Genomic DNA, 26052 nt, shown 5'->3' with positions numbered 1-26052 from the left:
TGCAGAATGGTAAAATTATGCCTGAGTTTAAAGATTCCTCCTCACCTCTAAACTTCAAGCATGTACTTTGCAGTGAAGGTTTTATAGAATCACAGAATTGTTTGGGCTGGAACAATTTCATTCCAGCCCCACTGCCATGGGCAGTGACACCTCCCACTAGACCAGATTGTTTAGGGCCCTGATGGTGAATTTCTTGAAGAATCTGTGAATATTTTTGCCTGGACACGTGTGCAAAAGTGTGGACATAGACATCCAAAACATATTATTTAGTCTCATATGTGAACCAGGAAGAACATCCTCAACTCATCTGAGGTGGGGGCAGGGGGAACCAGACATGGAAATAGTTGTGGTCCTCACTGGGCTGTGCTAATCCGAAACAGCAGTGGAAAGAATAACCTCAAGACAAAAGCAAAACAGAGTTACTCTGTTTTCAAACAGAGCACATCGAGTGCATTAAAGCTTTTGCTCAGGAGTTGCAGCTGAGGTGAATCAATAATGGGGGTGTTATGATCATTATTCTCTTTTACTCTGCTGTTGTCAGGTTAAGCTTTATGTGCCGGATATTTTATAGAATATTTCCCATAGTGCTGTCCCTGAGCAACCTGGTCCAGTGGAAAGTGTCGCTGCCCATGGACCTTAAGATGAGCTTTAAGGTCTTTCCAACCCAAACCATTCTGTCATTCTATGATTCTAATTATTTACACCAGGGAATGGGTGATGGTTCCCAGGCTAAATGTTACACCTGGTTGATATCCACACTGGCTGGATGCTGGGATTTTATATGACCCATTCTATGATTTCTCTACAAATGGAATTAACTTGGTTCAGTTCAGACTGAAGCCTGGGACTGCATTAATGCACATGCAGTGAAAAATTCTTGGGAGCTAAAATCCTCGTGTCAGAGGGAGTAAACCACTTCATCATTACAGAAGTAAAATTACTCCTGAGTTGCTAAGTGTAGTAGGACAAGTTTAATTTTCATTAGTTGCAAACACATATTTATATAATTCAGAGATTTAGGACAAGTTTCCAGCTGAAAGGGTAGATGCCTTTACCCACTATCTTTCTAGCGAGGTTGTGAATTGCTCTTCAGTGACAATGCTATGAAGCAGGTTTCATAAAATATACAACAGATCCACTGAAAAACAGCTAATTAAACTTATTTTTATCTCAGAGGAGGGGACAGTTCATAGAAAGGTGCATACACTGCTTATCAAGCCAACAGTAGCACAAAATTACAAATTCCATAAACTCCTGTCTGGAACAAATGCTGCCAATGCCATCAGCAAAACGCTGGATGATGCAGCTGTGAAATGGTGGCATCCACTGGAACACTTCATTGAGAAGGTTTGCTGAATGCCTTTAAGTCACTTAGAATCCTGCAACTAACTGTAATGGGCAAACAGGGTGTAAGGAATGTACCAGACCTTCTTCCTAGCACCACGTGCTAGCACTTAGTGAGCTGTTGATAGAAGTCTTGCAAGAGTTAAGAAGAATAAATTCCTCTTCTGAATTTGACTTTTTTTTCTTTTAAGATGGCAACTAAAGATTCCTAACTAGAAAACACTGTAGTTCTTCATTTAAGCTTCCCTCTACCTAACATCAGTGTTTGAGCTATTCTTGATCGGTTTCTGCTGCCACTTCTTACTGGCCTCAATACCTGTTCAGTTCTACCAACTCCATCTGGAACAAAAGTCTCAGTATTCATACATGACAGTGCAATCACAGAATCCCAGAATGGTTTGGGTTTGAAGGGACCTTAAAGATCATCTCATTCTAACCCCTGCCATGGGCACGGACATCTTTCATGTTTCTGGAGGATCAGATTCCTCCAAGCCGCATCCAACCTGGCCTTGGAAACTCCCAGGGATGGGGCAGCCACAGCTTCTCTGGGCAACCTGTGCCAGGGCCTCACCACCCTCACAGAGGGATAAAATTAGTTAATCAAGGTCATAAAATTCTCTTTTTCCACCCAGTCCATACCTAAAGGCTTCCAGTTAGAAAATGACTGGCTTAGTCTACCGTCAGGCGCAAACCTGCCTCTGTGTCTTTCAAGTGATTTCTGATTTGTGCTTTTTTTCTTCATAAATAAAATTAAACAGATGAACTCAGCTAATAACACAAGACCAAGAGCTGTTTATAAGCACTTTTACTACCCTTCCCTTGCCATGGAGAGAATAAATCCAAAGAATCTGTTTTAGGAGGAGAAAAGGGGGTTTGGTCAAGGAACATATTTTAAATTACCACAGCACAGAGGAAGGTACAGGGGGGTTAGAGAGAAGGCAGCTGTGTAAGGATTGAGGAAAGACATCAAACAATTTTGTTTGGTGACCCTTCTCTTGCAATCCTGCACCCTTCCCTAAGATGAAAAAGCACTTCCTTAAGACTTTTGAGAGAAGAGGGTGTGGTCTAATGCAAGTTTAGTGAAACGGCCACCTGCCCTGAATCACCTCAGTGAAGTACAGCCTTCCTCGACTTTGTGAATCCCAAAGGATTACCCTCCCTGTTTCCTGGGAGAAAAACACAGTTCAATCTCCAACTGCAACAGAATTCTTAAGTTCCTTTGCTGAATGGTGGTGGTGTTTACATCCAGTTCCATTTCAGCAGCCCATGGTAAAATAACATGAACTAACACATAAAATAATTGCATACCTCTCATCAAGCAGGGCGGGTGGCAGAGTCACAATTCTAGAAACCCATGCTCTTCCCTGGCCCTTCTGGTTTCCCTGCTGTCTTGTCTAGTTGATCTGTTATCAGTGTGGAACTGGTTGTATCCCTCACTGACCCTACAGGCACCAAATGCCACCATCTCTGTGTGCTAAGGGTGACATGGGGGGCTCTGCAGCCCTGCAGTCTGAGCATGCTCTTGTGACCACAGGAATGGACCCACTAACCTGAGACCCCAAAGAAAAAACACTGAGACAATCATTTCTTCTCTTAAAGAACTGTATGGCCATGTCCTAAACATCTTCATTGCGCAAAAACTCCAGTGCCTTTCCCTCTGCCTGCAGCTGAGCATGATAAAAACATCCCTCTCACTAGTTTTTTTTGAGACAAGCAAAACTCTTTCTTTTTCCATTTTCTTCCCCTGCCTGGCACCCTGTATTTGACCTCTGGTGTTTAATTGAAATACTTCCCAGTAAGCCTGAAGAGCAGCAGTAGCTGCAAGTGCCAGGGCTGCGGCTGAGTGCCCACCCCACGTGTGCTTTTTGAAAGAACCAGGAGGAACCTGCAGAGCCAAGGAAAGCTGCGTGTCAGCCGCTGGTGCTGAACATTTCCTCCTGTGCTTTTTCCAGCTTCAGGAAAAATGGCAGGGAGTTTGAGAGTCAGGATGGGAGAAAGAGGAGCTGGCATAAAACAAACCCTGAATGGTGAAGCTGGAGCTTGCTTGTGGCAGCTGCTGCAGTGAGGTGGCAGCTCCGTGCTCTGGCTTCAGTGTGTACCAGAGTTGGAAAGATGATTTGGAGGAAACAGAGATTATGAGACCATAACATCTCTGCAGCCATCTGTGCCACTGTCACAGCTCACACTTGAATGTGGCCAATTTCAACAAGGTTTAACAGGAGGAGCAAGACCACAAAGATGCTGCAGTCCTGCAAGGTTTGTGACAACCAGTAGATAAATTGGGGCATGAGTCTCTTCCAGGTGTATATTTTATACAATTTAATGAGTTAAATAAGCAATTATAACCTGAACTGAACATGTAAAATCATCGCCCAAACTGTTGCACGGTGTGCCCTCACATCACACATTGATAGGAAACCCACACTGGCAACATTTCATATTTTGAATCTGGCATAGCAGACGACACAAACTCAGTAGGGAACCAAACTGCAAAATATGGGCAGAAACCTCCTGTGGGTGGGAAATCACCAGCACTGGGAATCCCTAAGAAACCCCAGTAGTTCTTCCTGGAGCACCAAAGAGCAGAAGGAGAAGGGAATGGATCTGACCTGAAAATTCAATGAACAGAGTCCTGCAAGTGCTTTCCAACTCTGACATCCATTCGGAGTGTGTCATGCATACAGCAAATTTTATTTGCTAGGAAAAGGTTCTTTACCCAGAGGGAATTTGGGCACTGGAACAGGTTCCCCAGGTCAGAGCCCCAAGCCTGAGGGAGTTCAGAAGCATTTGGACAAAGCTCTCAGGCATGTGAGGGGATTTTTGGGGTGTCCTGTGAGAGCCAGGAGTTCTACTCAATGATACTTGCACGTCCCTTCCAGGTTAGAATATTCTAGGATTTTATGCACAACTCATATCAAGTCCAAACCTTGTGTACCAGGCTCATAGCTTGTTATAACACAGGTTAGTTTTGAGGGGGTATCAACTCCTTCCCAATCACATCTCCAAAATAATTAATTATGTAAAAGTAAAATAACACTTTCATAGCATACAATAAAAGACACACAGTCTCCTTGCAGTTCAGCATCTTACCCCCTTCCTGCCTACTGCACCTTCTTCTTTCATTTTTCAGGCAGATTTCTTTCCATTTTATGTGTTTTAGCTGCTGCTGTTGTCAGCCAGGCGGGGTTTGCCTTTCTGTCAGCCTTTGGGGACACAATCTCTCAGTATCAGTTTCTCAGCTTGTGCCTGTAACTACCAGGGCTCAGAAACAGCAGCAGTGACTGCAACAAATGAATAAATAGCAGTGAGAAACTTGTAATTCCCACCCAGGCTGGTAAACAATTCACAAATGGGAAGGATACGAGAACGCAAGGTTTGGGCTTAAAAGGTTTGAGAAACTCCTGTTTAGACACAGTGTAGATCATTTGATCACACTTTGGAGTAACTTTACAATTTGTTAAGTGGGGTTTGCTTAGAGTACTGCCCCAAAAAAGGATTGCAACAACAGTTAACAGGCACAAAGACAAAAGCTTTCATCCTCTGACCAGAAAAGAAATTTTAAAACCAAACCAAGAAGCAGTTATGTAGTTAAACACAGACCTGCTTCCTGCTGGGCTCAATATTCTCCCTTCTTCCCTAGATTTTAAAGCAAAATTCGTTACTGTGAGGCCCTGGCACAGGTTTCCCAGAGGAGCTGAGGCTGCTCCATCCCTGGAAGTGTTCCAGGGTGGGTTGGATTAGGCTTGGAGCAACCTGGAATAATGGGAGATGTCCCTACCCACGGCAGAGGAGTTGGAAGAATACATTCTTTGACGTCACTCCCAACCCAAACCATTCCATGATTCCAGGCTGTGTGTTCCAGCTGAGGGTTAGCTGTGGCATGGCCAGAGGGAGAAACCTGAAATCAGGAGGGTTTTCCCACCAACTCCACCCCCAGCAGACAGTTTTATCCTTTCCCCCAGACCCAGCTGACAGGACCTGGAGCAGAGCGTGGTTCCTGCAATCTTTAGCAGGAGGAAGTTTCCCTTGTCCCAGCGAGCACATCCATGAATGATCAAAGGTTTGGAATGCTGCCCACACAGCAGAGATTGACACCCACAAGAGCAGCCTTTCCTTGGTGCTGACAGATTGCCATTTAACCAGCGAGTACGGAGAGCAAGTGTTCCTGTCCTCAGTCACCACAGAGAGACAAGGTTAACATTCCAAGTGATGGAGTGCAGCGCAGATTTCCCCACGCCACAGACCCGGGACTGCACACCACGTTTGAAAACACTTTAATTTCAGTGATGGATACAGGGAGCTCACTTTCCAGGCTGTGAACTCTTGACAGCTCCTCAGTTTAATACATCAGGAAAAGATTTACATCCCCTCACCCAACTCCCATCCACCTGAAGGAAAGAAAAACATGTATTTGGAGGAGACAAAAGAGGAGGGGAGGTATTTTATTATACTAGATGTCTTTTACAAGGGAAGTGTTTTCAGCCATCTGCTCTAATTATTCCTCCTGTATTGGCCACCATCTTCATGCAACAATAGAAATAATTATCTCCTCAAGGGCAGAAAAAAAATATTTACAGAAACAAACAAAAGTTGATTATCTTTAGCTCCTGGGGAAAAAAAGAAACAAGCTACTTCTTAATGAAGGAGCAATTAGGAAGGTGGGTAGAACATCTATAATTAAACCAGACAAATTGGTCCAGGCTCCTCCCTCCTACACATACTTGAAAGGGATGCAAATGCAAGTCATTTGCTACAGTCAGTAGAATTAACAAGCAAAATGCTGCCCAGTGCCCAAAGAAGCTGAACCTGTCTCTTGGCATCAGTCCCTGCCTCTCCTGCTTGTCACACCTCTAACCCTTTGCCAAATTAACTGAAAAATACTCAGCACAACTGAAAAGCAATGGAATTTCAATTGGCATGGGGAGGTCTTCCTCTGTATGACAGCAGCATCCCCAAGACAGTTACAGGATTCTCATTCATCCTGTTGTTTAAGAACAGCCTCCTGCCTGCACTTCACCACTCAGTGTAAAAGAAAGTGCTTTTTCTACATAAACCAAAACCAGAGGAGTTTTGCAATTGTCTTTTTATTCCCTGCAGTGTATAAGAATTTTGTTCACCGAGAGAATAAAGGTATATATACAGCTTTGTGGGAGGGGTCATCCCAAAGAGAACAGAAAATATCTTATACTGTGCAAAACCAAGTATAAAGCAGCAAGAAAAAATATTCTCTCTACTAAGAGCACAATGCAATGCCTCATTTTGTAGCTAAATATATGGACTTGGACTTACAAAAAGAAATTAGTTGAATTTAACTGTCTGTGCTATGAAATCAATGAATGGCTAGACTGAAGCTGGTCAAGGAACAGGCTGAAGTGGTGGGATCTTCATCGCTGGATGTGTTCAAAAAACGCAGCGATGTGGCACTTGGGGCCATGGTTTAGTGGTGGACCTGGCAGTGCTGGGGAAAGGGACATGATGATCTTGGAGATCTTTTCCAACGTAAATAATTCTATGATTTTTAAGACTGAAGTTCCCAAGACTTCTCCAAGCAGTCTCAGGACAAAGGGCACCACTTAATGCTCATTACAGGTGCAAACAACTACCAGGAAAGAGCTCCAAAGCAGCACAATGGGAACATTTCTTTAGGGAATTTCCCCCCCCCCCATGTCAAAAAGACCAATTTTCACTATAAAAAAAAAAGGAAACAAGCCAGATTATAAGAATTACCATTATTTGCAAGGATTCTCTTGATTATCCAGCAATACCAGAGAAGCTGCCTTCAAATATTTAAGTAGCCTATACTGAGTTTCTTTGGAAATCAGAGTGCCAAAGCAGTCTAGTGGATCCTACAATGTACTCAGCAACACTTTAAAGGACTTTTATTCATGTGCACATCACTACAGTTCTCCAAATTTGCCATTGATCAAGGCATTTCCAAGCTGGATGTGAGGGAGAAGAAAGCAAAAGAGAAAGGAGAACCTCTGGAAAATGGAAAATCTAATTCCATCCTCTCAGGGAAAGCACCACATTCACCTTTATCCCTTCTGTTTCATCAAATCAGGGAATATCCAGAGTTGGAAGGGTTCTACAAGGATCACTGAGTCCTTGCCCTGCTCAGGACACCCCAAAAATCCCTTCCATGGGTAGCCTGAGCAGACACCAGTAACCAAACTGGGCACAAAGGTAGAAAGATAATGGGACCATCTTCTTCCAGTTTAAGAAACAAATGTTTCCAAAAATAGCAGAAATGTTTGTGCTCAAGTCTCAAATCACTAAGGAAGTAGCCTTAGACAATTAAAAAAACAAACAAACAAATAACACCACCCCCTCCAAAAAAAACCCAAAAAAAACCCAAAAAAATCCCCAAAGAAACAGGAGAAGGCAAGATATCTAGAGAACTATACTCTGTATAAAATTAGTTATTTATGCCAAAAGACAACATTATCCCCAAGAAGACTGGAAGGAACTGTAGCTATGAATAAACCACAGATGGAAATGAGCAGAATGTTTCTGAATACACCTGCATGGAGAGTATGTAAGAGGTTTCCAGAGAGAGTAGGAGAGCAAGTTCAGTTTTCCCTAATAACTTAGCATTCTTGACATGACTGCCTGGGACAGAACAAGCCTGCAACAAATCATTTGTGAGGCCACAAGGTGATATTTTTATCACTGTCTGCATCATCTGCTGCTGTGTAACTTCTTTTTACCCATTACTCCAGCTTCAAAATGCAGGTGGGGTTATCCAACCAGGCCCCTCTTTGATTACTCCCATAAGCATTGATACAAGGATCAGGGCTGGGCTCATGGTTGGACACGTGATGCATTATCCAATATCTTTATTTTTAACTGAGATTGCTTGAGTTAAAAACAAAGGATTACTTTTCCCTTTTTCATATTTGTTTTAATTTTAGCTGTCCTGCAGAAATCTTTCTGACTTCTGCTGAGTTGCACAGGCACAAGAAGGGAAGAATCTGGCTGGGCATGTTCTCTATGGGACTGATGAATGACCCTAGTCTCTCCCAAACTATTAGAGGATAAATCTGTTTACACACAAAAAATTGACCTGGGCTGGTGAGGTGGGACTAGAACCAGGAAACTGGCACGTCCCAGAGGTAAAAATGCATTTGCAGCCAAGAGCATTAGTAACTCAAGACCATAAACAAGCCACAGCATCATTAATTACTCAGACAGGGGCAGCCGCAGAAGCAGTGAGAAGACCCAAAAGCCAACTGTAAATAGTTCATCGAGCTGATTAGTTCAGGAAAAAAATGAGTGGGCAGTTTTGGAGGTCAGAGGCCATGGCACAAGTCAGTCTCAAGCCAATTTGCAACTGGACAATGGCATGAGAAACAGCTTAATTCCTGTTTAAAAAAATCCCAAAACAACCCCAAACAAAACCAGCAAAGCCACTTAAAAAACAACAACCAAAAAGAAAAAGGTTTATTCAGCAGGGGAGTAATCACTGCAATTTCAAAGCACAGAAGGTAAGGCTCCTTGCTCCAGAGGTATTTAATTAAGGACACGGAGGATTAGTTAAATCTAATGGTGTTTTTATAGGGAGGACACTGAAAAGACATCACTGCTGTCAGGGAGACATATCCCAGGTATAGATGAGCCATCTTCATACACACAGGCAACAAAACTCACCCAAATTCCATGTGAAATACCAAATAACAGAGGGATATGAACACTATTAATCCACTCCATAATTAAACAAACCATGAGACCTCTGGGAAGGTCCCTGTCTCTTTACCACACTCACATGAGGTCTAAAGTGTTGTTCTTGGGTCTCTCAGGGTCATGCTGGGAGGATGAGCCTAAAATCAGAAATCTCAATTTCAAATATTAAAGAAAACACCCTGGGAAGCAGAGGAACTGTCTGGGAGCACATGAAGAGCCCTGTTTCAAGGAATGCCTATTTTCTGCCTGGTAACTTCTTGTTAATTCACAAGAATCTTTCCAATGTTCATTTACAGCCTGATATTCAGAGGCAGATTATTTATTATAGTGGAAACTATCCTAGTGCAGAGTTTTAAGCCCAACTTGCCTGACAATCCTGTGAGTGTAAACACGTTGGGGAATTCAGTGTCACTTTCCAGTTTAGCTTCAACAGGACTGCATTTTCCTTTCCAGAACACTGTTAAAGGGCACACATAATTTACACATCTCTCTAAACCAGCGATTTCTCAGAGTACAGAGGCTTCTGAGACAAATTAAGAACAGCAATTTAATGGTAATGAGAAAATTACAGCATCAAGTTGTTTACACAAGCAGGATAACCAAGCCTAGTGACTGTGCCAGCCTTTGCACTGTGCGAATATTGTCTCCCGATTGAGTGATCTTGAGTTACACTTACTAATCTGAGAGCAAATATTGCAAAGATTAGCTCAACAATTTGATGACCACCTGCAGGAAAAGTAAGCAAATTATGTGCTTATGTGTCAGCAAGCAGGATTTCTGAATGGGTGCTACAGTAAATGGGGTGGGAAGAGTGAGGCTCGTCCACCCCAACAGTGCCAGTGAGAGCTGATGATTTTTTTTTGATCAGGCAGGAAAATAAACAGAATCACGGAGTAGTTTTGGATGGAAGGGACCTCTGGAGATCATCTAGTCCTAGCTCCTTGCCAAGGCAGGGTCACCCAGAGGAGGTGACACAGGAACACCTCCAGGTGGGTTTGGAATGTCTCCAGAGAGGGAACTCCACATCCTCCCTGGGCAGCTGTTCCAGTGCTCTGACACCCTCAGTGGAAAGAAGTTATTCCTCAATCTAAGGTGGAACTCCTTGTGTTTTAGACCCTTTGTAAGAGCCCTGAGTCAGATGTGACGGTCAGAGCACTGGTGTGGGATCCAGCCTCTGGTTTTCCCACAGCTCCCATGGAAACATGGGGAATACAGGTGAACTGATACACAAACCATCTCCACTGCAAACCTGGCTTGAAGAGGGTTTGCAGTGATTTAGCAGGCAAAGACTGAAAAGTGCTTGGAAGAGGGCAAACTCTGTATGTAGGCTACAGCTTGGTCTGTCCTATGCATAAAATACAGCAACCAGGCAGCAAATCCACACAATCCAAGGACAAACATTGATTCTGCCTTAATTGCATCCACATCTCCTCAACCAAAGCATCAGGGCCATTGACTATGAATGGGCTCGACCATCTACCCAGGGAAGGATCTGATGCAGGGCAGCAGCATTCAAAATTGTCCCTGCATCACAGGGATAATTGCAGGTGTAATGAGGTGTAAAGGGCTTGGCCAGCAGTGGAGGCACAGTCAGTTCTCTAGGATGCATCATACGATGGGAAGGGTTTGGGTTGGAAGGGTCCTTAAAGTTCATCCTGTTCCACCCCTTGCCATGGGCAGGAACATCTTCCACTACCCCAGGTTGCTCCAAGCCCCATCCAACCTGGCCTTGGACACTGCCGGGCATTGAGCAGCGACAGCTACTCCGAGCAACCTGTGCCAGGGCCTCACCACCCTTTAGCAAAGAATTTATTCACAATATCTAATCTAAAAAAACCTTTTTGCTTAAGGCAATTCCCCCTTGTCCTATTACTCCATGCTCTTATGAAAAGTCCCTCTCCAGCCTTCCTCTAAGCTTCCTTTAAGTCCTGAAAAAATCATTTCCTCTCACATTGTGCTATAGGGATGCAGGATTTGGGACTCCCAGCAGCCACCAAGACTTTCCTGCTCCTGTAGAAGTGTGTGGCAGTGACAAACAGTGCTGGTATCTGACTTGACTTCTGCGAAGGAGACAATCCCGCACCTGCCCCTCAGGTAGAGAATCTCACCCTGCACAGCTGTTATTTCAGTAATGTGAGCTTTTGGAACAGCTCCTCCCAAGCTGCGAGCTTTCAGAGCCCACTTTTAAACTCAGTGTCCTGTTTAGTTTTAGCACATCAACAACATGCTGCCTTCAGCCTATCTGTGTGCATTATCTGCTGCTCTAATGTATCATGTACTGAGCCACAGCATCATTACAGGTAAGTGCTCAGGTTTAAATGCAAACATAATTGCATAATGTGGTACAGCCAGGAAGAATAATGCAGGAAATAGAGCCAGCTCCATCTGATAGTGCAATCTGACTGGAACGCTGGCCCTTCAGATCAAACGCGCAGCCCAGATGGGGCAACCAAGAATAAAAGTGCTTCGTGGTATCTTTATTGTCATCATCAAAAACACTTATCTGCCACAAAGGTAAAAAGGTGAAGATGGGACTTGCACAGAAAATGTCACAGAAGCAACAGGGTATCACCGGGTTATGGGGGCAAGAAAGACGTCATGCCTCAGCAAAGGCCACCTTTCCACTCCAAGCTGAATTTGCCAGTACCTAATGGAAATCTGAGCACTGAGTGGCATTTAAAACACTGGGAACACCCACGCAATTTTCCTGCAGTCGGAGGTGTCTATTTAACTGTGATTAATCCAGATAAAGCCTCTGACCCTACTGTGCAAGGAGCTGCACAAAGACAGGAGAACATTCCCAGCACAAGACGCCTTCCAAACGAGAACCTGTCTGCAGCAGATATGTACACTTTAATACATTTATTTTATGTAGCTAAAATTAGAACTGATTCTCTATGGAACAGCACTTCCATCTACTTAATTCTTTTTTTTTTTCCAGTAGTCTGAGCTCTCAGTGGCACATGATAGATGATTTCAGGAGTACAGATAACACCACAACAGAACCCAGAAGGCAGCAAAAGTTAATTTAGTGCACTTTGAACCACTTGCCCTGAATAAGAACGCCTCCACTGAAGAGAGCATCACACACATCATGGGACAGTAACCAGTCTTGTCATTTCAAGAGGTTTTAACCCAAACTTCATTCAAATCAGACAACAAGATGAGAGGCTGGCGTGAGAGAGAACCTCTCCACCAACACACTGCTCTCTGAACTGAGAAGCCTTTGAGTTGAAAGCACAAACTGCTGTTGTTTGTGATGTAAAGCCATCCCTCTGTCTGTAACAGGGCTGTAACAGCTCATCTTTGTTGGGAATGCAGATCCCCTGCAATAATGCACTCCATGGCCTTCAGTCTCTGCCCTCCCACACACACATTTGTCTGCCTGTTAATTATTTGGCAGGATATAAAATCCAGGGTCCTTTTACTCTAGGATCCCTGCTGGCACATCCTTACCCCAGTATCTGAATGCATTCAAGTGCTAAAGGATGCAGACATGTGCTGAGTAATATTCCAAAGGTGGATTTCATTTTGGAGAGGGTTGGGTACCATCCTAGAGCACACACACAAATGAGGATGTAGGTAAAGGTGGAAATGCCAGCTATCACCACCTGGAGAAACTCCCCCAGAATTGTTACCCATGATACCTGTATTCAAATCCCTCATGTACCTGACAATCCAGAAGCTCCCCCAGAATTATTACCCATGATACCTGTATTCAAATCCCTCATGTACCTGACAATCCAGAAATTCCCCCAGAATTGTTTTCCATGATACCTGTATTCAAATCCCTCATGTACCTGACAATCCAGAAACTCCCTCTTCCAGACCTCAAATTGAACACTGGCTTGGAGCCCTGCCAGTGACCAGCATCTGCAGTCCTTTCAGCATGGATAAACCTCAATTTCTGCAACATTGTCTGGGCCATCTCAGCTTTGAAGCCACATTTTTAACACAGTGGCTCCCAGAAAGGCACTGAAGAGCAACAACTGCCCAACTTCTTCTGAACCAACTCATTTCAAAGAATCATGCAGTCACAGTTTTGGTGAGAAAGGACCTTAAAAACCACTTAGATCTAACTCTCTTCCAGAGGAAGGGACATCTTCCACTATCTCAGGTCTTTCCAAGCCCCATCCAACCTGGCCTTGAACACTTCCAGGGATGGAGTAGCCACAGCTTCTCTGGACAACCTGTACCAGGGCCTCACCACCCTCACAGGGAAGGATTTCTCCCTAATATCTAACCTAAATCTACCTCACAATGGTCCATGTTGCCTTCCTGTGCCTGCCCTCACAGGTTTCCTGGTGAGCTCAAGGAAAAGCTCTCCTCAACACTAAAAGCAAAAACTGCACCTTCTACTCACCAAACACAAGTTGAGGCAAGAGGAAAAACTGCAAAAAAAAGGTGAATCAGAGAATGAAAGAGCAAGAGGGTGTATGTGAAAGAGGGAGCATTGTAACCCTTAAGTGGGTGAAGCCAAGCCTGACCCTTGATCAGAATCCCAGACCCAGAGAAGATGTGTGAAAGCAGGAAAATAAATCAATAAGCAAAACAGCAACCTCTTTCCTCAATTTTATTTGAGGAAGTTCAAATTTACCCAGCTCCTCACAAACTGTCTTTGGCTAAAATCACCACTAACGAGCTCTGACATTTGAAATTTAACTGAATATGAGCTAACAGCTCCCAGCCCTCCACCACCCATGGAGCCAACTGGGAATATTTTGTTAAAGCCATAGATGGGGCTAAACTGAGCTTTATTGAGAAGACCCAGCGTTCAGGGCAAAGTGTTTATAGCACCCACTTCACCTGATGCTCCCTGCCCTGGCATGTCTGCTTTTCTTCACGGGGGACCACAGAGCACTCAGTCCCCTCTGCTCCTCCTCAGCGCCAGTGTAATTATTTGCTGATTTTTACGAGGTCCCCTTACGATCCCTTAATGAAGTCCTTTGCTCTGCAGCAATTCACGAGGACAGATTGGACACGAGGGGCTTCCACTTAGGGAGCTGCCAATCAGGGGATGGTACCCAGCATTTATCGAGCAGTTGTTAAGTCAGTCTATCACCCAGCTATTACAGGCTCATCATGAAAACAGCTTGCTTTTACTGGCAACTACATTAAATTAACCCTTTCCTTAGAGACACGGGGAAGCCTCGAGTAGATTCATTGTGGCAAAGAGCTCTGGTTTTCCCTGCTGCTACAGCAATTATTTTTTTAAATTTTTAATAAACACTCTCTGAACTGAAATCTCCCTACTTTCGATTTGTTTTTCCTCTACCTGTGCAGCCAGTTCACATTTTTAGTCTATGGTAGACGTTGTGATAGCACCAACAGTAACAAAATCAGGGGAAAAAAATTAAACTTAAAAAAACCCCGAGAACAACAAATACTGTTTGTCCTTTCTCCATTCCTTACTCTAAACTCTGTACACAGAAGAAATCATGATACAAGATGACTGTCTTTCCATCACTATCAGTGGTCTTCTACAAGACCAACTTTTTCAGTCTTTTGTTATCTTCAGGATTGACCCACTTTTTTTCAAAGAAGCAAAACAGAACTCTGCTCCCCTCCTACACACTTTATCCAAGGCTTCTTCTCACTTTTTGTGGATGGGGTGGGACACGTGATCCTGCCCTCATGGCAAGAGGACAGGCCAGGCACCAGACTTAGAACTTTAGAGCTACATCCATTGCCCAACCACATCAAGAATCCCTTCCATGATCCCACTCTGGCCAAGCCTATGCCACTGAAATCTCCAAAATTTCAATAGAGGGTGACCACATGCCCAATCCTTGCTGGGTTCTGGGCCAGACCCCAGAAATATTTGGGAAGGGGTTGTAGATCAGCCAATGCCTCTGGTACACAGAAAACACCATATGGAGCATCCAGCCCCCAGCTCTGCTCTGTCTGGGACTGGGGGGAGCACGCAAGTCAGATGGTGATTTAGAGTCCTCTGTTAGTGCCACAAGGAGCTGAAAGGCCACATCTTTGTGCCATGTCACACCACACAAAGGACAAGACCATCAGATATGTTAAGCCATGCTCTGAGGCAGAAGAAGCCTGGGATAGGTGTGTCTCCAAGTTGCTCAGCCCTTTTTCCATTAAATTTGAGATGGGCAGCTGGAGAACGGGCAAGGCTTCCTCCAACTTCACCCAGAGCTCAAGGCTGGACACCCCAACACAGTCCTAGGCATCCAACATTCCCATTCCCTTCCCCCAAACTGAGACAAAGCCAGGTTGAACAGGGCTTTGGGCAACCCAGTCTAGTGGAAAGATCTACATCTTTAAAGACCTTTCCAACCCAAACCATTCTGTGAGACAGAGTCCCACAGATGGAGAACCAAAGCTGTGGTTTCAAACACAGACTATCCTTCCCCCTCCAAAACTGCCTGAATGCCACAGGAGTCAATCAGAGTCTCTGTCATAATTAAACAGAAAGGTGGCAGCAACACTCTGTGCAAGTGCCTGGGAGCAAGTGGAGAGGACATGAGCACACAGTCACTCAGCTTCCCCACACCCTCCTGACCCTTATTGGAGCCTTCCCTTTGTACAGGAAGGGAAAGATTTGCTTTCTGTTCCCTGGAGGACCACTTCCAAAATGGCTCTTTTCACTCCAAATCTGTTTCTCTTAAGGGTTGGGAGCAGGGATAAATGGAGGAAGAAGAAGGAAAACAGCTCTCATTAAACTACGCAATGCTCAGTTCTGATTTCACACAGGTTTGTTTAAATGCATATGGAAAAGCTTTGAGGTGCTTTGAATTTACAGGGACTGTCATTCCATCCCAGGGATTATGGCATTCCATCCTAGGATATCCTGGGGGCAGTTTCCAATGAATCCCTAAGTGCAGCTCTATGGGCAGTGGGGAGAAGAGGGCTCCCTGGAAAGCCACTTACAGTTCAGGAAGTAATCTCCTCAGAGACATTAGAAAGATGGTGGGATTGAAAATAAAAAGAAGAGGCTTTTCACAATGGGGGGTAATGATAAAATTATAATTCAAGCTTTCATTTTTGATCTGACAGCAGGAGAGGAAAGAGTTAAACCTCAAATCAGGAAGCAAAAAGTTAAAGGAAAATAAAACCACACCACAAGCACATCTCCTAAATTTCCCATTGCAGCCCAAGGCCGAACCCATTAAAAGGAAAAAAAAAGAAAGAATGGGGAAAAAAAGAAAAACAGAGAAAGGAAGAGAAGCAATTTTGCTTATCCTTTCCTCACACACCTAGCAGCCCCTTTTTCCTATTATTTATTTATTTACCCTCCCCTTCCAGAGCAAGGCCCTTATTTTCTCATTTAGTCCAACAGAGATTGTCCTCCTGGAATGACCTTTTTTTCCTTTCTCTCTCTCTCTCCTGCTCTCCTTCTTCCTCCCCCCTCCTCCCTGCTGCCTCCAGGCCATTGCCCTCGTGCCAGTAACTAGATAACACACTCTATCAGAGATTTTTTAAAAAATCATTGCAAAGGCACTAGGGCTGATAGTGGCATCAATCCTTGCCTGACATGGGCTCGGGTCAACCATTTATCTCTTCACATTGCCTGTGGTTACTGGGGAGCCCATCTTGGTTCTCTACATCTTAACAACCTTGCAGATGGTACCTCCCTGCTCCAGCAGCCTCCATACCCCAAGACTGGTTTTGTGGGTTTATTTTTATTAGGTTTTTTACGGACTGTTCCACTTCTTTTCTGTGAGGGTCTGGTTGGTTTTATTGCATTCCCCACCTCCTTCTGAAAATAGCACTGTGACCAAGATAAGAGGTTAAGAAAACAGGGAATTTGGAGATGCAAGGGTGGGCTTGCTGGGATGTTAAAAGTGCACATTTATGAAAATACACACAAAATATTATAGAAGAGTTTCATCTAGTCCTACTCCTGATGTCCCATCCTGTGTGACACGGCTATTTTTGGCTGGTTGCACTGCCAAAGGACCCAGGAGCCCTACTCACAGCCCAAGACAACATAAAATCAGGTTCTATCAGGATACTTGCTAATAAATCCAATTAAACTATTCCCAAACCTCAGCAAGTTGTGATGCCCATGGCCAGATAAAGGGTTCTGGTGTTTTGTGCTCTCTGAATGGATACACAGGAATTAAATATCATATTGTATTATAATTCTTCCTCAAGTGGAGAAGAGGGCAGCTGTTTTATTAACTCCCTCCAAACAAACTCCATGTTAAGCTGGAATCTGCTCTGTTCCTTCCCCATTCCTGGCAGTGTTCAAGGCCATGTTGGATAGGGCTTGGAGCAACCTGGTTTAGTGAAAGGTGTCCCTGCCCATGGCAGGGGGATTGGGACTAGATGACCTTTTAAGGTCTGTTCCAACCCGAACCATTCTGTGACTCTATGATCCCCACCCTGCCTAACTACTCGCAGCCTGCTGTAGTGATTTTCCTCATGGACTGCCAAGTATGAGCCCTTCACCCTCAAACATGCACCCATCAAACATCCACACAACATGGGGACAGCATTAAAATGAGGTGAAAGAGCAGAGCCACTTCCCATCACTTGTAACCCTCTCAAGTGGATAACATCAAGAGTTGTCCCTGCCCATGGTGGGGGGTTGGAATGAGATGATGTTTAAGGTCCCTTCCAACCCAAACCATTCTATGACTTGTCATCAATCCTGCTGTGAGCAATAAAGTAACAGACTCTTCCATGCTTCCTGAAAGCTGACTAGGATTTGCCACCTTTGTAAATCACTGAGTATCTCCAAAGGTTGAAACCACGTAATTTCTTTCCTCACGTCCAAATACTTTGGCGTCAAGAGAGATGGTAAATGGGGGGGGAAGGCAACAAAAGGAAAGGAATGATTCTAAGGTCTGCAGAGGAATCCAAGGGATTTGAAGAGCTAGTCCTGATCACACTAAGTGGAAGTTGAACAGAAAGGATATTTGAGGTGACTGTACATATCTCAGACACAGCCTTTGTGGGGGTTTTGTATGTTTTTTCTTTCGTGAGAAGTGAACAAAGCAGTTATCCCTGTATCCATCACCAAGCTAAGAATTCACAGATCCTCAATACTCTAAAATCTTTAAATCTCAAGACCTTCCCTTAACACCCTGTTAAAAACAAACTCAAGGCAATCCAGCACACCCAGGCAGAGCCATAAACCAGGATGACATTTTTATCTGGCAAGTTATTTTTTATTAACCTCCTGTCCCTCAACAGGGACAACCTTGAGGGCTGGGTTGCAGGGAATTCGCTGGGATACCAGTTCAGCTTCCCTATGGCTGACCTAATCCGTGGCATCTGCCCTCTGCCGAACACTCCGTCACCCGTGTGGGCCAGCAGAGGAGGGGGAGTAGGAGCAGGGAAGCGCTGCTCCAACAGCATCTTTGCATCACGATTAGGTCTGGTCCAGTGATCCAGAATAATAATGGGATGGCTCACTAAGCATAATGGGTTCAGAGCCATCCGAGCCTGGTCAAATCCTCCCATGAGCATCCTCTCCTTGTGTTTTCAGGGTGTTTTGCACGTCTCGTCAGTGTCACCAGAGCTGGCGTCTCATTATGCAGCCAAGGTGGAAGTGGACAGGTACTGAGTGAGCATTAGAACTTTTCTTTTCCCTTTTATTATTTAATTCATATCGTCCCATTATCCAGTGCATTCTTGAAGCTGTGAACTAATTAAGTCCTGTGGGATATACAATCAGTGCTGGGGTTTTTTTCCCCTCCCTCTCTTTTCAGTAGGCTAAATTGCATTATATACTGAAATAAAAATAATTGTGCAACTCTTCTTAGATAAAAAACAGAGCAAGTTACAAACACTAATGATGCTGAATGCAATAGTGGGGCAGAGGCCTGCTGCTTCCTTCTTGTGACCTAATTAAGTCACACAGGGCAAAATACTTCAAACACAAAGTGAGGCAAGAGCTTAAATCAGTTTCTAAATAAAATCATAAAAACTGTTCTCTTGGGGGGGAAGGGAGGGGGAGGGGGACACAGACCAGACTCCAGGAAAAATCCAAGTTGAACTGAAATTTCGTGAAATCTGCCATGAAAATCACAGATCTCCAGATAGCAACTTGAAACTCCATGAAATTTTGTGAGTCCTCTAGATTTAGACCTGAGCCCAGCTCACACTGTAACCATGCACCTGATGTTCCTGGAGGTCTTTTCCAACATTTAGGATTCTATGATCCATGCAAGCAACAGCTCAGAGACCAGATTTGAAAGGACAAAAATTGAGTGATGGATTTTGCGGCACCTATCAGAAAATGCAGCTGTTTAAATAATACAACTCATGAAAAAATACCCTAAAAATTGTGTCATTGAATAAATGGACATATCATAAAATATCCTGAGTTGCAAGAAAACCACAAGGATCATTGAGTCCAACTCCTGGCTCTGCACAGAACAACCCAAGGAACCTGTCTGCACCTAAGAATGTTGTCCAAATGTTGCCTGAACTCTGGCAGGTTTGGTGTTGTGACCGTTTGTAACTCTTAGGTTCAGGTTCCCAGAGCCAACATTTTACTTTTTATTTATTTATTACTTTCTGTTCTCAGCCAAGTCTGTTCTCTCTTGCCAGTGCCCATTCATTCCATGCCATAAGCCTCTGACAACCTTTCTGAATTACCTCTTTTCACTTCCAATGCCATCCTGGAGCTAATCCTGCTCCATCATCATCATCTTATCACCTCTGAGCCAACCCTCCCACGGCGCCCAGCTGGGCTGAATTCTCAGCTTGCCCAGGCATCCTTCAGCTGGCAGCAGAGGAAGCAGAAAACAAACCACTGAGCAGTGCAGCTGTGCTGAGAACAGGATCATGCCCCTTTCTTATGGAATGCTTTGAGATCCTTTGCATGAGCATGCAAGAGAAGTGCCAGATGTTATTATAAAGAGATGCAGCCCCATTACTTGTACACAGAGTTGTGCTGCCTGCTAATAGCACCATTATCCTAAGGCACGTGGTGCTATTAATGCATTTCACTGCTTAGTGCTGAACCTGAGGACCATTTTTCCCACTGGAAAGGTAAGGCCAGTTCACATGACATGATTTAAACCTCCACAGTGAAGCATGCATGCGCTGCACCAGGTCGTAAATCTTAACAGGATGCTGTCAGCCAGAAAGGGACCAAAATTGAAGCCATTTATCTGAACTCCCCACCTATCCACCTCTGCTCACCCAAGCCAGTTTTGGGAAGAGGGATAAAATGATTCTGAATGCCCACTGGGTTCATTAGGCAGCAGCAAATCCCAGATCTAAAGTGCTGCTGTTTCCATCCTGCTCTGAATGAATTTGTTCATTCAGGACACTTAGGACTTCCTTGGTTTTCTCCACTCTGAGCAGAAAAACCACAACAGGAACAAACCTCACAGCTTCTTCCTCTTCTTGCTCCCACCTGAGTCAAAAGACAACCTGTCATCCTGTCATCACTGAGGCTACAGGATCTGTGATATACCTGAGGTGCCCAGGTCACAGACAGCAGAGGGGAACATCTCTCCAAGCTGCTGCCCAGGCTCTGGGGCTCTAGAGATGCCCTTATCCCATTTGGGAAGGAAAATAGGAATATAAGGCGTAGTTATCATTTGATCTGGTACTTGCCTGGGCACTTGCCTTTGTTGGCCTCCTGCAGACACCACCCAGCAATTTTTAGGGGTTGTTTTTCTCCTTAGATGGGCATGTTTTAGGTAGCATAACTAACAAGGCTGATGAGCAAATGAACCCTAATTGGCAACATTCTACGTCTGACATTCCTTCACAAACCAAGGACAGGCTTAACAGAAGCAAGGAATTGTCATTTAAGATAATCCACTGCAATAGTAACATTCATGTAAGGTAGATTTGCAAGTATTCAGAGACTCCTAAATACAGAATAGATCAGATATATAAAATTAAATACAGAATTCAACACTAGAAATGCACCAAAATTACTCTGCCAGGACACTGCACCTGCTTTTGGGGTGGCAAAGTAAATTTAAAGTCCTTAAATACAGGAAATCTCTTTGCAGATAGAGTTAAAATTACCATGGCAACTTTAATATTGATGCTGAGCAAATGAACTTCATTTTCCTAAACTATGCTAAAAGACTGTGTGAAAATTTTATTTAATAGATAAAAAATAGCATTTGGGTTTTATCCTAAGTCAGGTGTGTAACTATCCCCACTCACTTCCCTATATGCAGGAGGTCTCCACCACTTCTCAGGAGCTGCTCCTTTAGGAAAGGATAGCAACAAAGGGATATTTGGTGTTCAACAGATATCCAGCCCCTTTAAATTTCTTCTTAGGTAGCTAAACACCCAAAAATTCTGCAAAACTGTGAGGACTCTAAAGGGACATTTCAGGTTTGCAATGACATTTGTAGGTATAAAGTCTTAAAATTTACACTGGTTCAGAGTTACAGTTTTTTCATAATGAACTCTTGGCATTTGTCTTCTTTTCTTGCTATACACACAGATAGCAGTGTCCCGTTTTCCTTCAGCTGCTGAAAAGGAGCAAAAATCAAATATAAAATAATCAAATATATAGGGGCTGCACTGAATGCTAAGTCTCTGCCAGAGAGCTGAAACTGTACCTCATGGCTAAGATTTCTGCTCAACTGAAAATAACCTTTTTTAGAACAGAATTGAATTTATATTAAAAAAAAAAAAAAGGCATAGAGTGTTAAAAATATATATACATTGCTCAGAAAATAAGGTAAAGCTCATTTATGTCTGATAAAATACATGATTAGCCATAGTTAACCATTAATTCAGCTGTGCTGCATTAGAACTGCTATTCAAAGTTGGAAAGCATTTAATATTATATATTGCTGCTGCTCAGCCTAAATTGTTTTTTTTTCTTGCCCCCCTTTAAATGTACACAATATTACAAATTTAATTTTAAGCTGTTTGAATCAGTCTGTAAAAAAGATTTGATTATACCTGAGTGTTCTGGCCCCAGTTTTTCCATATCTCAGTAATCTTGGCAGTAATTGGCTGATTAGCTCCCTCACACTCCATCTCTGCCTCAGTTTCCATGGTAATGTTACAGGAGCTATTATAGATGAGAACTTCATCTCTTTCCACTTTAGGGCTGAAACGAGAAGGGAGGTTAAATGGGGTGTCATCAATCTTAATGAAATGCAATTATTTTTACTCTTATTAATCATTGCAAGCCATTAGCTTGTGGCAACTCCTGGCCACCATTTGTCAAACTTTGCAAATTTCTGTAATTTTGTTTCCATTCTTTTATTGTTTATTTGTTTTTCCCCCCTTTATCTGCAGACACTCAGGATGAAAATACATGCAGTAAATATCTCTCAGTGATGCTTTTCTCCTTCCCCAAACCATCACAAATAGGAACAAATGCCATTCTAGGACCAAGGCAGGCAGACAAGTGCAGACAGCAGCGAGGGAATCAGCAGTGTTGGGAGCAAAGATGGACTCCTACAAGGAGTAGGGTTTGTTTGTGTCTCCCCCCTCCCCATCTTACTCACACTTAGCAATGGGGAATGAATAACTTGCAACTCCCCTAGGGCAAGGGGAGAAATTGGAAAAACCACACAACTGGCTAACTGGTCCCTAATTCCAACTGTGAAAAAATGAGCTCATTTAGGGGTTCCAATTCCTGCTACCCAGCTGATTGCAATGATGCTTTGTTGCTAACATTGGAACATTAACTTAGTAAATTAATTAAACTTACTTAACAGCCCAGACTAAGCAGATTCGATATATGTGCCAGTTATACCAGCAGACATTTGCTCTAAAGCCTCCCCTTGCATAGGGGGAAGAAGTAATGGAAAAGGTTGGGGGGGAGAAACATTTTTTCCCTTGGTTTTGCTGCTGACAGTTGCTGATTTTGGTAGTGTTTCATTGTGGGGAGTTATAGGATTCAACATATGGTTTAGTGGTGAGCAAGGTGTGGTGCAGGGTTAACGGCTGGACTTGATCCCAGAGGTATTTTCCAACCTAGTTGATTCTGTGACTCTTGGCCATTGTTACTTCTTCCTCTCCTCCCCACCCCATCACCAGACTCACACCAGCAACTTGTAGGAAGGTGAGAAGAAAGGAGAGGATCTAAAGCAACACCAGCATAGCTCAGAAATCACACAGTTTTTCTGAATAGCTAAGAAAGGACAGAGTTCATAGCATGATTTACTCAACAAAACAAGGGATCAAATAGGCAGGATCAGCATTCTAAGAGGCCTTCAGGTTGCCGAAATCCCATATAACAGGATTTGCTAAAGTGTCTAAGTTAGAATAAAAAATGGTTTGGGTTTGGAAGGGACCTTAAAGCTCATCTTGTTCCACCCCCCTGCCATGGGCAGGGACATCTTCCACTATCCCAGGTTGCTGCAAGCCCCGTCCAACCTAGCCTTGGGCACTTCCAGGGATGAGGCAGCCACAGCTTCTCTGGGAAACCTGTGCTGGGGCCTCATCACGCTCCTAGCGAAGAATTCCTTCCTAATAACTAACAAAAATCTGCCTTCTGTCAGTGTGAAGCCATTCCCCCTTGTTCTGCCCCTCCATGCCCTTGTCCACATCCCTCTCCAACTCTCATGGAGTTGCTTTAGGCATTGAATGATGTTCTAAAGTCTCCCTGCAGCCTCCTCTTCTCCAGGCTGAACAATCTTCCAATTTTCCCAGCTTTTCTGCCCAGCAGAGCTGCTCCATCCCTCTGATCATCTTCCTGGCCTCCTCTGCACTTGCTCCAACAGCTCCATGTCCTTCCTGTGCTGGGGACCCCAGATCTGGACACTGTTCCAGGTGGGATCTCATGAGAGTAGAGTAGAGGGGGAGAAGCACCTCCCTTGCCCAAAGCTCTCCCAAAATTAACCCAGTTGGAAAGCCAGGACTCAGAGCTTTGTCAGGAGGGTGATGATCAAGGGTGGTTTGATGACCCTGAAGATTTCAAACTTCCCTGCTGGATGCAGCAGCTCACTCTACAAAAAAAGGCCTGCTCTCACCTGCATTTAGGGGCTGCTTGTTTTGTTGCCCTTTTTCAGGGTTAAAGTGTTAAAGGAATCAGCCACATTAGAGACCACAAAAATACTAAGAGAAAAAAAAAAAGGCTTCTGCAAGTTGCTGAACCCTTTTAACAGGGAATTTTTATTTTTATATTTAAATGAATATTTCCCTCTGCTGTATCAATAATCAAAAGCCGGCCTTGGGGAACTGTGCTTGCTTTTGATAGCAACACTTTGAGAACAGATTTTGTCCTGTACAACAATTCAGTGGACTGGGCTATCTTTCAAGACTGCAGAGTATTTCTTTATAAAGCTCCAAGAAAAAACTGCTTCTTTTAAATAATCAACTGTTTTAAAGGCAGAAGGGGGTGGTGGTCGGCTGGATGCAGGGCATGGACACGATTTGCCAAACATTCAAGTCAATACAAGGACCTTTGAGTGGTTTTCACAGTTTTTGTAAAAAGTAAATAAGCTCTGCTTGTAACAAGAGCCAGTTCCTTTCTGTCCTTGTGTAACCACATCCTGAAACATTGATGCTGGAAATCTGTTAACAAATTGCAGTTTTTAAGGGAAAGGCAAGAAACGTATGTGAATTATTACAGAGAATTCAGGAATGTACCTTGATACAAATGCTGTTCATGGCAAAATGTGCAACTCTCCAAAGGAATATGATGATAAAGGATGAGCTGTTGTTCAGACTAGATAAGGAAAAGAGTTATTTATATCACTGAAAAAAATTGTCCACGTGGCTGCCCCAACCCTGGAAGTGTTCAAGGTCAGGTTGGATGGGGCTTGGAGCAACCTGGGATGGTGGAAGATGTCCCTGCCCACAGCAGGGAGGTTGGAATGAGATGAGATTTAGGTCCCTTCAAACCCAAGCTATTCAGTGATTCTATAAAATTGGTAAGAAAGAACAGGAGAGATTCAATGTACACTCAAGCCAGGAATTACTTCAGTAGTTTTGTCCCAGTCCTGGGACAAATGTTTTAATTCTTGGGCATTTGCACAGAGATCAAATTCATATATATTTTTATTATTGTTATTATTTACTGTTATTAATTAAAGCAATCAATACGTATTATTTCAGGAATCTTCAAATTAGTTGTTTTCTGGTGGAACCATTTAAATTTTCTAAGACTTTTGTGCAAATCCAATCTAGGATTAAATATTTTTCTGAACTTAAATGTGGAAAAGTTTTCAGAACTTCTGAAATAAGTTAATTTGTATGATTCAAACCTCTCATTTTTTTCCCTCTATTTCTTCCCAGATTTCTCGAATCAGGAAACTTTTTTGAAAACAAACAACCTTTGCCCCTACTTTCCTTTAGCAAGAACTATTTTAGAAGTAAATTCACTAGAAAAAAAAATCAGCCCAAGTTTTAATTTCTAACTAAAAAAGAAGCATGAGCACAAAAGGGTGAAAAGTTAAGACAATATGAAAGACATTGAAGAAGTGGGGAAAATGCAAAAATAGTAGGTAAAAAAAAGTTGATTGATTTGATTCAGAAATCTCTCCCTGATAAGACTCCCAGGAGGAATAATAAACCCTGTCTCTGAGGCACTCACAATTAAATTGGACTAAAAACCACAGTGAAAACAATAAGCAAACAGTCAGTAAAAAGACTTCATGTCTTTCTCCACAGTGGCAGCCAAAAACAAGAAAAGGAGAAAGAAGAAAAGTAATCATAGGAGTATTTGCAGTGGTAGTAGTAGTAGCAGTATTATACCATTGAAGATGCATTTTTTTATCAGTGAAGAGCTGAGCACAATTTTGATACTCAGGGGAAAAGGAGAAGGAAAGAAACATATATGGGGTTGTCCAGTCCCTCTCAAGTTTGTTGGTTCTCTGGTTGAGGGTTACACTGAGGTGAGGAAAAGCAAAGCAAAGTTAAACCAGACAAGACAAGACTCTCCTATTGCTCCCAGAATGACTTGTTTCAAGCCAAGGAGTTTCTTGATTTGAAACAAGTAATTCTGGGAGCAATAGAACTGATGAAATTAGTTTAATTACACTTTTTTTCCCCCTTCTAAGTCTCCTTACTTCTGTCTTCTCCAAAAGATCTGTCCTCCCCAGCTCCTGGGATGCTACAGGACATTACCAGGGCAGTGTGGCTTTGGACACTCGGCCAGTTGTACAGATCAAG

The 26052-nt window shown here is 43.4% G+C and overlaps 1 protein-coding gene across 1 annotated transcript in view; it reads right to left on the bottom strand.

The window, feature by feature from the left end:
• The window catches only part of PKHD1 (PKHD1 ciliary IPT domain containing fibrocystin/polyductin), a 244172-nt gene that overhangs the window by 168116 nt on the left and 50004 nt on the right, over positions 1-26052 (bottom strand). Inside the window, exon 35 of the mRNA XM_048299521.1 lies at positions 21886-22036. Within this exon, the coding sequence (XP_048155478.1) occupies positions 21886-22036 (151 nt within the window). The remainder of the gene's footprint in view (positions 1-21885; positions 22037-26052) is intronic.

This window comes from Corvus hawaiiensis, chromosome 3, assembly GCF_020740725.1.
Source record: "Corvus hawaiiensis isolate bCorHaw1 chromosome 3, bCorHaw1.pri.cur, whole genome shotgun sequence".
Classification (NCBI taxonomy): Eukaryota; Metazoa; Chordata; class Aves; order Passeriformes; family Corvidae; genus Corvus; species Corvus hawaiiensis.
The sequence above is the reverse complement of the archived record's forward strand: the minus strand, read 5'-3'. Positions and strand labels throughout refer to the sequence as shown.